The sequence below is a fragment of the Mustela putorius genome, unplaced genomic scaffold (assembly GCF_011764305.1).
Source record: "Mustela putorius furo isolate JIRA1106 unplaced genomic scaffold, ASM1176430v1.1 tig00000788_pilon_pilon_pilon, whole genome shotgun sequence".
NCBI classification, from domain to species: Eukaryota; Metazoa; Chordata; class Mammalia; order Carnivora; family Mustelidae; genus Mustela; species Mustela putorius.
The window spans coordinates 8,872,598-8,886,320 of NW_025421481.1; the positions used below are offsets into that span (position 1 = coordinate 8,872,598).

General features: G+C 39.7%; 1 protein-coding gene across 1 annotated transcript; it reads right to left on the reverse strand.

Annotated features, from left to right (window-relative positions):
* Positions 1-7,032: 7,032 nt before the first annotated feature.
* LOC123393297 (60S ribosomal protein L23a-like) lies at positions 7,033-7,503 on the reverse strand. The gene has a single exon (XM_045084853.1). It carries the CDS (start codon positions 7,501-7,503, stop codon positions 7,033-7,035), a length of 471 nt encoding a protein of 156 aa, XP_044940788.1.
* Between the last annotated feature and the right edge of the window lie 6,220 nt (positions 7,504-13,723).

Genomic DNA, 13,723 nt, shown 5'->3' on the forward strand with positions numbered 1-13,723 from the left:
CTTGACTAAGGTACAAAGTTATAAACATACACAGCGAGTCAAATAAATCATCTGCCTAGTGTGGTAAACCAAAGAATACAATAGATCTGGGGGCAAAAGATAAGGCAGAAAGAGAAGTGTGATTAAATATAGTGGATAGTTGGAAGGTGTGCTAAGAAATTTTTACTTAGTTCTATATTCAGTGGGAAGCCTTAAGTTAGAAAAAGAGTATAATTAAAAACAATAGGGACTAAGAGCCCAAATTCTGAAGCCAGAAAGCATAGTTTGAATTCCCATTTCTTCCAAGTTGCTTGACTTCACTATGCTGTGGTTTCGTCATCTGTAAGATGGAGTGAAACAATAATCCTATTTAACTCAGTTTTGTTTTGTTTAGAATTAAATGAATTAATATGTGTAACACCCACAAAACAGGGCCTAGAAGGACTATATAAATGTTTGCTAATATAATTACTTGCTTGGGAACAATCAAAAGTTCCTAAACAGAAAAGAACACAATCCACTCTGTATTTTATGTATTTTGGAAAGGAAACTATGATAACCGAAGAAAAGATGGACTGGAGTAAAGAAGGTGATATCTGATCTCAGCTGCACAAATTATCACAATGATTATAGACCGTGAACCATGAGACATAAGGAGCTAAACTAAAACCATGAATAGACACTGGGGCAGAATCTGTAGGAAACTGAAGTCTAATCAATACAGTAAAAGGAGAGTCACAGAGTAATATGTAATTTACATAATAATTATATAAGTAATATATATGAAATGTATATAAATAGTTGTAAAAATAGTGGAAGAAATTCTAACATGTATTTATTATTCTAACATGTAATGTATTTATGGTCTTGAACTGAAGCCTTTCCTAAAAGGTACAAAAGTAAAAGACAGTGCATCATCCCCACTAATATTATGAATTTGAATACATTAAGATAAATTTTTGGAAGAGCGAAAGTTAGCAAAGCGAAAGTAGAAAAGCCACACACTAGAGAAATGTATTTGTAATGCATAACCTACTGTGTGAACACTACGTCAATAAATATCAACAGCAGGTTTAGAAAAAGATAGTGCTTGGGTAAAGTAAACAGGTTTACTTATGACAAGCTACCAATGGAATTAAGTGTAGTCAGGATATATAACAAAGAGATCAGCAACATTATCCAGGACAGACGGGAATATCTGTTTCCAAAACCTAAAATCTTCACCTGCGGTATACAGTTCTAGATGGTAATATCCCTGCATCTTCCAGGTCTTTGAGCTTGAACAAGTATCTGCAATTCTTCTGGAGATCAGTACTGCTTCTAACTGAAGACTTTGGTGTAGACATTTACAGATACTTCTGCCTGGCCCTGCCACCCATAACAACTATAAGGCCACAGATAAGGGCTCTGCTAAGTACTAAATCTCCTCTTCAAGGATTGAGATCTGGAAATTAGATGAGGGCCCCGAGTTTTCATTGCAGCAACTAATATCATGTTTTTGCTATTTCTTGAATTTTCTGGTGACAGATATCGAGAGCAATTTCGTTGACTCCTCATCCATCTTGCTCCTATAAAACCATGATCCATTAGCCAACATTGAACAGCCCTGTAGGTAAAGGTACATTGGTCGTCCCTCTGGCCTGCCTGTCTATTATGGTAATTACATCAGTGGCCTTTGTTAGCTGCCACCACCTGGCCTTTGCATCATCCCCACTAATATTATGAAACTAAACTTCATGGCAGAACCTCTGCTATCAACCTTGACCTACAGAAGACAGAAACTATCAAGCTTCTCCAAAGATCACGGTGCTCCCGTCATCACGGCATTCTTTACATTGTCAACGAAGCGAATACTCCCTGACCATTCCCAGGGGACACAACCAGCTGGTGGGCTCTCAGGACATACATAATAAACTCATTCTAACATTCCCACATCTCTCAGCCTTCTGGTCCTTTCCTCAATATCATACCAAGGAAGTTCTGTCATCTTTACTTCAATCGATACAGAACATGACCAGATCCACGCTTCCAGAAGCCATCCTGTTAAATGACTGGGAACCCTGAAGTATGGCTAAGTAACCCTGTATTAATGAAATCAACCCTATTCAGCTTTGTATTCTGTCCTCCTGGTCTAACATACTCAAAATACGCTCCTATGCACATTCCCCAGGTTCAGCTAACACCTATGAGCCAGATCCTGCAATTCCTTTGGCATCTAGGCTGTTTCTTCCCAGAGCAGAACTTGTACTTTCCTGCTCAGGCTGTGCTGAAACCTGACTTTGGTTTTTAGCCAGGAGGTAATGAAGGGCGTTGGGGCATATGGTGAAGAAAACAAGAATCATCTTGAAAGGCACCTGCTTCAGATTAGATTATTGTATGTCTCCCCCAGGCAAGCAGAGACTATTTTTCTGTGGCAAATGCTTAGGGGCTATTTTTGCCAGCCTGGAAGGCTCGGAGTCATCTAGGAGCTCCAAATTCTTAGGTTTGTCTGCCTAAATATCTGTATCTCAAGTCTCTGGGCCCCATTCTCTTCTTGGAATCTTTGCTATACGATCAGATCCTTGGCCTGATCTGTCTACCTACAGTTGCCCTGAGCTGCAATAAAGGCATTCTGACTTTCTCAGCATGACGTAAGTTGTCAAATAACTGCCCTAAGACTAGAGACAGAGTGAGTGAGTGAGTGAGTGTGTGTGTGTTGTGTGTGTGGTGTGTGTGTAAATTTTCTGCAAGACTTTCAATACCTACAAAAGAAGCCACATCACAACCCCTTTAATTAATATTGCCCCCATACTGATGAAACACAACAGCTATTTAATCTCCCAAAACCTTGTTCTATCTGCATCTCATCACAATTAAACTATGGGTGAAATCACTGCTTGCCAAGGATTATTACCACGCCACCTATTACTGCAATTGGTTCCCTCTTGTTTTCAGACAGTGGGCAATTCACCTCTAAAATCCCGTCCTGAGGGTCCAATTTTTTATAGCCCACTTCTCTGTGTTAACCTGGGTTTCCTAGAAAACAGAGTTTGAGGCAAAAACTTAAGTGCCAGTACTTTATAGGGTAATGCAGTTCCCTGAGGCAAAAATGAGGCAAATGGGAAGACAGGGAAATGGGACTATTATGATTAATTTTATGTGTCCACTTGACCGGGCTAAAGGATGCCCAGATAGCTAGCCAAAATATTATTAATATTATTTCTGGTGTGTCTGTGAGAGTGTTTCTGGAAAAGATTTGATAGACCGAGTAAAGAAGATCACTCACCAATGTGGGTGGGTAACCATCAGTCCAAAGAGGTTCCAAATAAAACAAAAACACAAAGATAGGGTGAATTTGCTCTCTCTGCTGGAGCTGGGACATCCATTTCTTCCTGCCTTGGATACCAGCTTTCCCAGTTCTTGGGCTTTTGGTCTTAGGCTGGAATTTTAAACCACTGACAACTCTAGTTCTCAGGCTATGGGACTTGGACTGAACTATGCCACTGGTTTTCCTAGTTCTTTCATTTTCAGATGCCAGATCATGGAACATCTCAGCCTCCATTATCATGTGAGTTAATTCCTTATAGTGAAAAATATATATACTATTATATATATAATTATATATATATATATATATATATACACACACACACACATATATATATAAAATCTCCTACTGGTCCTGTTTCTTTGGAAAACCCTAACGAATAAAAATACTGACACTAAGACATTTCACTACTATATAAATACCTTAAGCTGTGGAAGTGACTTTGGATCTCTAATGGGTAGAGGCTAGAAGACTTTCGAGCTGCCTGCTAGAAAAAGTCTACCTTGCTGTCAAAGGACAGTTACGAGAAATTCTAGTGAGCACTCAGGGGAAAAAAAGGAGAGCTATAGAGAAAGCCTCAGTCTGCTTAGAGAACACCTAAGTAATCTTGAACAGAATTTTGATGGAAATATGGATGTGAAAGGCCATTTCGAAGAGGCCTGAGATGGAAATGAGGAACATGTTATTGGACAATAGAGGAACGGCCATCTTGTTATAAAGTGGCAAAGAACTTGAATGAATTGCGTTTGCATTCTGCTGTTTTATGGAAGATAAAACTTGTGAATGATGAAATTGGATATTTAACTGAAGCTATTTCTAAGCAAAGTGTTGAAGGTGGAGCTTGGCTCCTCCTGACTGCTTATAATAAAATGTGAGAAGAGAGAAATGACTTAAGGATGGAATTGTCAAGCAAAAAGGAAATAGAACTTAAAGATTTGGAAAATTCTCAGCCTATTCCTATTATAAAAAATGAAAATGCTGTTTGGAAGAGAACACTAAGAGTGTGGCCAAGCGACCATTTGATAAGATTAGTATTGAGTCCGCCATCTCAACAGCCGGGAGCTAGCATTCAGGACGTGAAAGGAATGACCTCTAATGCAACTCAGAGACCAGCAAAGCTGGCACTAGTATCACAGGCCCAGAGTGAAAAGGCCAGGGAACAGAATGGTACCCAGCACCCCATCACCTCATAGGCTCCTCAACAGCCCCAAGGGCAGCCCCAGCAGGCTTCAGTCGCCTCCCTTCCAGAAGGGCAAGCAGCAAACATTGGTGATTCTGTGCAACACCTGCTCTGCCAGTGTGCAGAATATATAGGCCCTGGACATAGAGATGCCTCCACATAGATTTCAAAGAATGGGACTTCTGGAAGGACCACAGGTTCAGGGCCCTAGCCCAGAAGAGACACCAGGCCAGAATGGAGAGTCACCTTAGCAGAGACATTGTGGGGCTGTACCACTGAGCTGTGGGGCAACACTGCCATCCCAGTAGGCTTGAAAGGCAGAGAATCAAGCCAAAAAGATTACTCCCCAGCTTTAAGGTTTAATATTAATGGCTCCATTAGGCTTCTAGACTTACTTAGGACCTGTCGCTCCTATCTTCTTGCCTATTTCTTCCTTTTGGAAAGAAAATGTCTATCCTACGCCTTTCCCCCATTGTATTTTGGAAGCACATTACATGTTTGGTTTCACAAGTTCCCAGCAAGAATGGAATTTGCCTCAGGATGAATCTTACCTTGAGTTTCACTCATATCTGATTTAGATGATATTTAGATGAGATTTTACACGTAGGCTTAAAGTTGATGCTGGAACAAGTTAAGATTTGGGGGGCTATTGGGAAGGAAAGCATGTATTTTGCATATAATAAGGACTTGAGGGGCGCCTGGGTGGCTCAGTGGGTTAGGCCTCTGCCTTCGGCTCGGGTCATGATCTCAGGGTCCTGGGATCGAGCCCCGCATTGGGCTCTCTGCTCAGCAGTGAGCCTGCTTCCCCCTCTCTCTGCCTGCCTCTCTGCCTACTTGTGATCTCTCTCTCTGTCAAATAAATGGATAAAAATCTTAAAAAAAAAAAAAAATAAGGACTTGAATTTGGTGGGGAAGCAGGAGCATAATGCTGTAGACTGAATGTTTTGCCCCCACACACAGTGAAAAAAGTTCACACTGTAAATCCTAAAATCTAATGTGATGGTATTTGGAGGTGGGGACTTTGCGATTGGTGAGATCCTGAGAATGGAGTCCTCATGCATGGGATAAATGCCCTCATAACAGAGAACTCACAGAGCTCCCTGTACCCATCTGCTATGTGAGGATGCAGCAAAGGACCACCACCTATGAAGCAGGAAATGGACTCTCACCAGACACTGAAACTGCCAGTGATCTGATCATAGACTTCCAGGCTCCAGAACTGTGAGAAATAAAGAACTGCTGTTTAAGACATTCAATTTATGATATTTTTGTTATAGCATCCCAAAAAGACTGAGACAAGGACAGATGGAAAGGAAATACAATGCTGGCCAATGAACCATAAAGAAACACATAGCCAGTTGCTCAGCCATGTGGGATAGTTCCCAAACAGGCTATATAACTTTTTATGTTTCATATCTTAGAATAGTCTATAAGAACGGAAGGTAGAGAGAAAATGTCCCTGCTGTTTTCCTCCTGTCTTCTATACCCTATTGGTGAAGACTCATCTCTGTATTTCCAGGTTGGATCACCTGGCCCCATAGGCGGCTACTGGGTATGCTAAATCTCATACCTTGTGATATAGCATTTCCTCCTACTTCAAAAGTGGTGGAAGGAGCTGGAAACTCCAGATGGTAGCTTCAGGTGGTAGAACCAAGCAGGCCAGCATGGAGTCAATCACTACAGCAGCTGTTGGAATGCAGCAAGTGGTTGACGGTCCAGGAGTTGAGTGAAGACAAAGAAATCCAAGACTGTGCAAACAGTATATCCAAGACACAGATTCTCTTGAATGTCAATGCTAGCAACACTCCAAGGAAAACAGAGTAGCAACATAGAAGGAATCTGGATGCCCAACACTGTGAAACTACAACACTAGTCCTAGACAATTCACACCCAGATTATTATGAGATAAAAATAATCTCCCATCTTATTTAAAGGACTACTTTTGAGGGTCTTTGTAAAAGTAGCCAAAGCTATAATATACCACATGTCTCGGAAATTTCACTTCTTAAAATCAGCGTAGATTATCACTTACAGTATGTATAAAGATTCATATACAGACACATACAGAACGTACAGCAGATGTTCATTGCTAACATTAAATGCCTATAACAGCAAAGCATTAGAACAACCTAAATGTGCAACAATAGAGTAATGGTAGACAAACCATAATTTATCTGTAGTATTAAATACCTATCAGCAATCTAAAACATATAGTAGATCTGTACATTCTGACATGAATATATTTTACATTTTTATTTTAAAAAGTGTAGAATGATGTGAACAGTATGCTAACACTTATCTTTTTAAAAGTGCCATAAAATGATACTGTAATATTTGTATTTCTATGTATGTCTCTATATACCATGAGAGAATGGGGAGAGAAAGAGAGAAGTTCTGAAAGAACACTCAATAAATTGTTCACAATGGTTACCTCTGTGAAGGAACTAAAATCAGAAGGAGGGAATGAAATGAGACTTTAGACTTGTCTGTTTATTTTTATTTTTTTTATTATTATTTTTTTTTATCATGAAAAAACTGTATTTAGATTTAGCCAGCTGAACTCAGTTTAGATGATCCCAATTTTGTTGGCAACAGCCAAAGCATCATAGTCAGGGGCCAGCCGAACGTATGCCTTCTTCTCTCCATCAGGCCTGATTAAGGTGTTGACCTTGGCTACATCAATGTCACAGAGCTTCTTCACAGCCTGTTTGATCTGGTGCTTGTTGGCCTTGACATCCACAATGAACACAAGTGTGTTGTTGTCTTCTGTTTTCTTCATGGCTGACTCAGTAGTCAGGGGGAACTTGATGATGGCATAGTGGTCAAGCTTGTTTCTCCTGGGGGCGCTCTTTCGAGGGTATTTGGGTTGCCTTCGGAGACGCAGAGTCTTGGGTCGTCGGAATGTAGGTGATGTGCGGATCTTCTTTTTTTTGTGACTGTGGACGCCTTTCAGCACCGCTTTCTTGGCTTTCAAAGCCTTTGCTTTGGCTTCGGCTTTGGGAGGGGCAGGGGCTTCCTTCTTAGCTTTCGGCGCCATCTTCCTATTTTTATTTTTTTAACAAAGAAAAGGCCTTCCTGTGTTATTTATGCAATTCAAAGTTCATTTAAGAATGTGACAGTAGGATCATGTGGTTGGTTCAGTTGGTTGAGCGTCTGACTCTTGGTTTGGGCTCAGGTCCTGATCTCAGGGTCCTGAGATTGAGCCCGCATGGGGCTCCATGTTCAATGGGGAGTCTGCTGGAGATTCTCTCTCTCCCTCTCCTGCTGCCCCTCCCCCTGCTCTCTCTCTCTCTCTCCTCAAATAAATAAATTATTTTTAAAATGTTAAAGTAAAACTATTAATAGTCTGTTATCTTTGAAAGCCAGGATTACAAGAATATTTGTTCTATGTTCTTTTCTGTACATCCCAACAATTCTATAGTGAATATATGTTATTTTCATTATAAAAAACTAATGGTTTTTTAACTAAAGCATGAAGATGTATATACAATAACTACTACAAATTGAAAAAAGAAATCCCATATTCGCTAATTACACAGACTTTCCACTAACTGCATCACATTAGGGGAAGTATCTCGAAGCACATTCTTGGACTACATACTATTTGCTTCATTTACTAAATCTCAAAAAAGGCAGAAGATGTTTTTGATTCATTCAGGCATTTCTAAAACGGAACTCCAAGACTTGGGGTCCACATGGCATATTTTCCTTAACTCCATGTCCAACCACTTTTTTTTCCCCAGTGTTCCAAGATTTATTGTTTATGCACCACACCCAGTGCTCCACGCAATAGGTGCCCTCCTTAATACCCAGCACCAGGCTCACCCATCCCCCATTCCCCTCCCTTTCAAAACCCTCAGTTAGTTTCTCAGAGTCCACAGTCTCTCATGCTTCATCGCCCCCCCACCCCGATTTACATGTCCTACCACTCTTACCCCTCCTTATCATTCCCCCCACCACCAACACTATAACTCTGAGCTTACTACAAAGCAGAAACTAAAGGGAAATACGCAGATACATAGTGACAACAAAAGCGGGCTCCCGGAAAAGCTTATGCTGAGTGGAGATTGGAAGTGCACTGTGAGGACGTCTTTCTTGGAATCAGGTCTATCATATAATACACTGGTCAAAGAAAAACTAAAGTTTTAGGTGACTTTTTGGATTGGTCATAAAACGCCAGTCTAATGATTTCCAAACCTTCTTACCATAATGCACAGCAAGAAATACAAAAAGCACAATGACCATACTTTTAACTTTGTTCTTGTCAGGAGGCTGAATATTTAATTCCCTTAGTTGTATCTGTTACCAGGTTGAGATAAAAATTCAACCCTGCAAAGTCCTAGAGATTTTGGACTGTTTCATTCCTCCCTGCTTGAAAACTAGGCTATTCTTTTCTGAGTTCAGATCTTTCTTGCAGTACCTTGGCAAATACAACCAGTAGCAACCAACACATGCTTTTTGTTTCCAAACCCTTCACCTAAAACCCCAAGTTTATTCACTGTATTTTATGCTACCAAGTTATTGCAAATAACAGTTTTATCAAATATTTCATCATCAAATAACATGAGTCGCCATCTTTCTAGGCTCCAGTAAGTTTGCTTGCTGCCCACTCTTTAGCTCTGTAGGGATACACATTCTAAGTTTTTGCTACAGCAACACCCCAATGCCAGTACGAGACACTGCATCAGTCTCTTTAGACTAACTTATGCTAAGTAAAAAGCAATCACACATCTCCACAGCATAGAAGAACAAAGTTTTACTCCTCATTCACATGTGTGAATAATGCAGATCAGCTGGGTCTCTGCTCCATGTACTATCTTCACTTTGGGACTAAGGCTAAAGGAACAAGCCATATCTGGGACATTGCAAGTCTTGGGTTTGAGGAGGAACCAGTCAATGCCTCTTAAACCTGTTCTGAAGTGGCACCAATCACTTCCACTCACATTTATTTCATTTTCTAAAACAACTCAAATGGTCAAGGCTATTCTCAATGATGCCAAGAAGCATAGTCCTTCTACAGAGAGGAACAGGAAACATTTTGAACAATAATCCAATCTACCAGAGTACCTCAAATTTAACATAATCTAAACTAAACACACAACTTTCTCCCAATCTACTCTTCTCCTGTTTTCTCTCAGTAAATAACAGCATTAGGGGAGGCTCCAGAATTTTCATACTAGAAGATGGTTGGTGTGGCCATTAGGTTACAAAAAAGAGCCAGGTGACTAATTTTGAAGCTGCATCCTCTAAGCAAGCATGCAGTTTTCTTTTTCTTTTCTTCTTTTTTAACTTTATTTGTTTATTTTGACAGAGAGAGATCACAAGTAGGCAGAGAGAGAGAAGGGGAAGCAGGCTCTCTTCTGAGCAGAGAGCACAATGTGGGGCCCAATCCCAAGACCCTGAGACCATATCCTGAGCTGAAGGCAGAGGCTTTACCCACTGAGCCACCAGGCACCCCAAGCATGCAGTTTTTATTTAGACAGTATAGTCATTTAAGCTGGCTTGATGGAGTTGATTGAAATTATGAATTGGCTAAACTTCCCACAATTCACCCAGTTGGTCCTTCCACTGGATACAACCATTGGAGGACCCAAACAAGAAGCAATGATATCTTTGAGTCCTCTGATCCTACTTCCAGTCCCAATTTCTAGACCCCCCACTGTCCAATATGGCAGCTGCTTGCTACATGTGGCTCTTAAGGACTTGAAATGCAACAAGTATGAATTGAGAAGTGCTATTGATGTAGAGTACAACAGATTTCAAAGAATTCATAAAGAGGGGTGTGCCTGGGTGGTGCAATGAAGCATCCTTATACATCCTGTATAAGGATTTCAGGGTCCTTATACAGGTTCCTATTGTGATCTCAGGGTCCTATTGTGATCTCAGGGTCCTAAAATCAAGCCCCAAGTTGGCCTCTGCATGGAGTCTGCTTAGGATTTTCTCTCCCTCTCCTCCCCCCACCAACCACGCCACATGCACTCACTCTCTTTCAAATAAATAAATCTTTAAATAAAACCACACACACACACACAAAGACTTCATAAAGAAAAAGAATATAAAATATGTCATCTTTATATTGGTGGCATTTTGAAATGACAATATTTTAAAATATTGGATTAAATAAAATACTTCATTAAAATTAAAATTCCACTCATGTCTTTTGAAGACTTTTTAATGTGGCTTCTAGGCAACTGAAAATTACGTATGTGGCTCTCATTTGTGGTTTGCATTACATTTCTATCAGACAACACGACTCTAAGGTGTTTTTTCCTCTTCATCTCCATAGTTCCAGCCCTATCTCAGGCCTTCATCTTCTTTCGGTGATGTTTCTGCAAAAACCTCCTAACTAGTTTTTCTGTCTCTAGTATGGCCTTTCTCCAACTGATTCTTCAAAGTGACCAGAAAGATCTTTTAAAACACAAATCCAATTATGCTAACTGAAAGAGCTTGATATTATTCCGTGGGTCTCCTCCATGGAAGAGGAGACTTTAATTTTGTAGTTTAATTCTGTAGTTATCTATATAAAGTCTTTCTTGATGATCCAGACTCTGGTTTTAAGTGAGTCAACTTCAAGATCCTCCACTTTCATATTTTCCACGTATTTATGTGCCTTCAAAGGCCACTGCAGTCAAAGTTCTCTCCCCTCTTCCCCTTTCACCATTGTTCTTATCTTTTTGACAAAAGAAAGGTATCTAGAATCTTACCATGGGCATTGATGGAACAATGCAACACCTGCTTAATTTAAGCAAGGCACCATAACCACATCCCTACTCACTGTGAGACTTATTGCCAATACAATATTCACAACACATATTTTAAAATATGCAAGAAATATAGAGTTTTTGGAAATTCTTTTAAGAAATGAAGAAGAAAATTTGAAGACCACTAACTAGCCCATTTCTCATGACACCCTCCTCATATCCCTACCAGCACCAGCCCTCCTCCCCAAAACACAACACACACATACACTCATACACCCCTTCCCAGCTCCACTTTTACTCAAGGCTCAGCCTATCCAGCTATATCAACTTCTAAGCTTCTTAGAACATTCTCTTTCACCCTCTTCCCCGAGCTAATTACTCACTACAGCTCCTACTTATTTGATGGCATCATCAGAAAAGGTTACTTCTTAGTTTTGTAATACAGGGGTTTCACAAATTTTCTTCTATTACGTAAGCTTTGATTTCCATTGCACTTTATAAAAACCTCAAAGGAAAATGCAAGCAATTTTTTTTTATTCAAGTTTTATTATCGATATAGTACTCTTTACCAAGACTTCTCGCCTTTCACTAGTCAAGGAAGTTGGGTTTTCCTCCAAAAATTTGCTTGATTATTTTCAAGTGTTGCTGAAAGAGTAGTTTCAAGCAGTTATTACATAGGTGTCTTATTTTTTAAACAAAAAAATACCAAGGTTTAATTATTGAGCTTATATAATAAGGAAAATGTGTGCACATCTTATACTGTTTAGACGGACAGCTGATGCTTATTATTGATTCCTTCACTGTGGTTGCCATAGTGTTGCCTTCACTGTCAAGGTCACTGTGTGAATGGCTATAGGGAGTAGAGGAGAGTGATTAGGAACATAGTGTCTAGAATGAGATTGCCTGGCTCAACCATCTGTTAGTCATGTGACCTTAGAAAATGTATTTAAGGGGCGCCTGGGTGGCTCAGTGGGTTGAGCCGCTGCCTTTGACTCAGGTCATGATCTCGGGGTCCTGGGGTCGAGTCCCGCATCGGGCTCTCTGCTCGACAGGGAGCCTGCTTCCCTCTCTCTCTCACTCTCTGCCTGTCTCTTCCTCTTCTTGTGATCTCTCTCTGTCAAATAAATAAATAAAATCTTTAAAAAAAATGTATTTAACCTCCCTGAGCATCAGTTTTCTCATCTACAAAATGGAGATAAAAGGAATAGCAATTCCCTCATATGGTTGTAAGAATTAAATGAATTAAAACTAGGGAAGTGCCTACAATGTAAGCCATTGATTGTTTATATAATAATACAAAAAGCAATAGGTAAGACAACAAGCTCATTTTTTCAAAAGACTTGTTTCCAGAACTCTGAAAAATTACTAGAGCAATATTAGATTTCTGTTTATCCACATTTTCAATTTTCATCTCAATAACAAACCCTCTTAACAGTATCACAAGTACAATGCTAAAATCAGCAGGTTCCCTGTCAACAAAAGTTACAGTTTTTTTCCATTTCCTCACCACCTATGAATTTTTTTCAACTCTGAGTTTTGCACACACATACATGCATACACACACACAAGCACATAGACAAAAGGAGTGAGATTCTGCTGATTTTGCTTATACTTAAGTAAGTCAAAACTTTTAAAAGCTCTAAACTTCAAATCATCTTTTCCCCCAATATCTTCAAGTAATTTAATTCTTAGAACATGGTTGGCAAACTTTTTTATTATCACCAGATAATAAATATTTAAGGTCTTCCAGGCCAAAGATCTCTGTTGCCACTACTCAATCCTCCCACTGTAGCTCCAAAGCAGCCACGGACAATAGTAAATAAATGAGTGTGGCTGTGTTCCAAACAAAAACTTTATTTACAAAAAAGGGCGGTCAGCCAGATTTACTCTGCAGGCCATAGTCTGTCAACTCTGTCTTAGATATTACTCCATATTTATCTGGTGACTTTGATTATCTCTAGTAAAATGCAACATACTTATGGTGAGAGGAAAAATTTTGTGAAGCAATAAGCTACAGAAAATAACTTATAAAGTACAGAAGGTACATAGGGACATATAAAGTAGAGGAAAAACAGAGGAGAGGCTACTGCAGGTGAGAAACAGATGATAGTCCAATTCCCCAAGGTAACAGTTCAGCAGGAAACAGATCAAAACATGCACAACTTTTGTTTTCTGCCTCAGAGCGCTTACCTGTATAAATACACATATTCATCTCAACTCTGAATTAACCAGTCAGAGCCACACACATCACTAGTACAGTTCATAAAACTCTGTGCCCCAAATGACATCATCAGCCCACTGAAACAACACGTTCTTCTTCCCAGGGCTCAGCTCAGCCTCATCATCTTACCTTGAATTCTTCTTTTCATATGTCTATATCTCAGGAATAAACAGCAACTATGGTTATTGTTAAGAATGTTTGGTTCTACTTCCAAAGTTAACAGATACTTTCAAGTTAATCAATTTTATAATAATCTCTAACTCCTTAATTATGATTCCATTAAACCATAAGGATCCATCACAATGGGCCTGAATCAAGACTGTGGTTGAATGAAC

Coding starts and splice junctions, on each gene's coding strand:
- LOC123393297 (XM_045084853.1), bottom strand. CDS start 7,503: ATGGCGCCGAAAGCTAAGAAGGAAGCCCCTGCCCCTCCCAAAGCCGAA.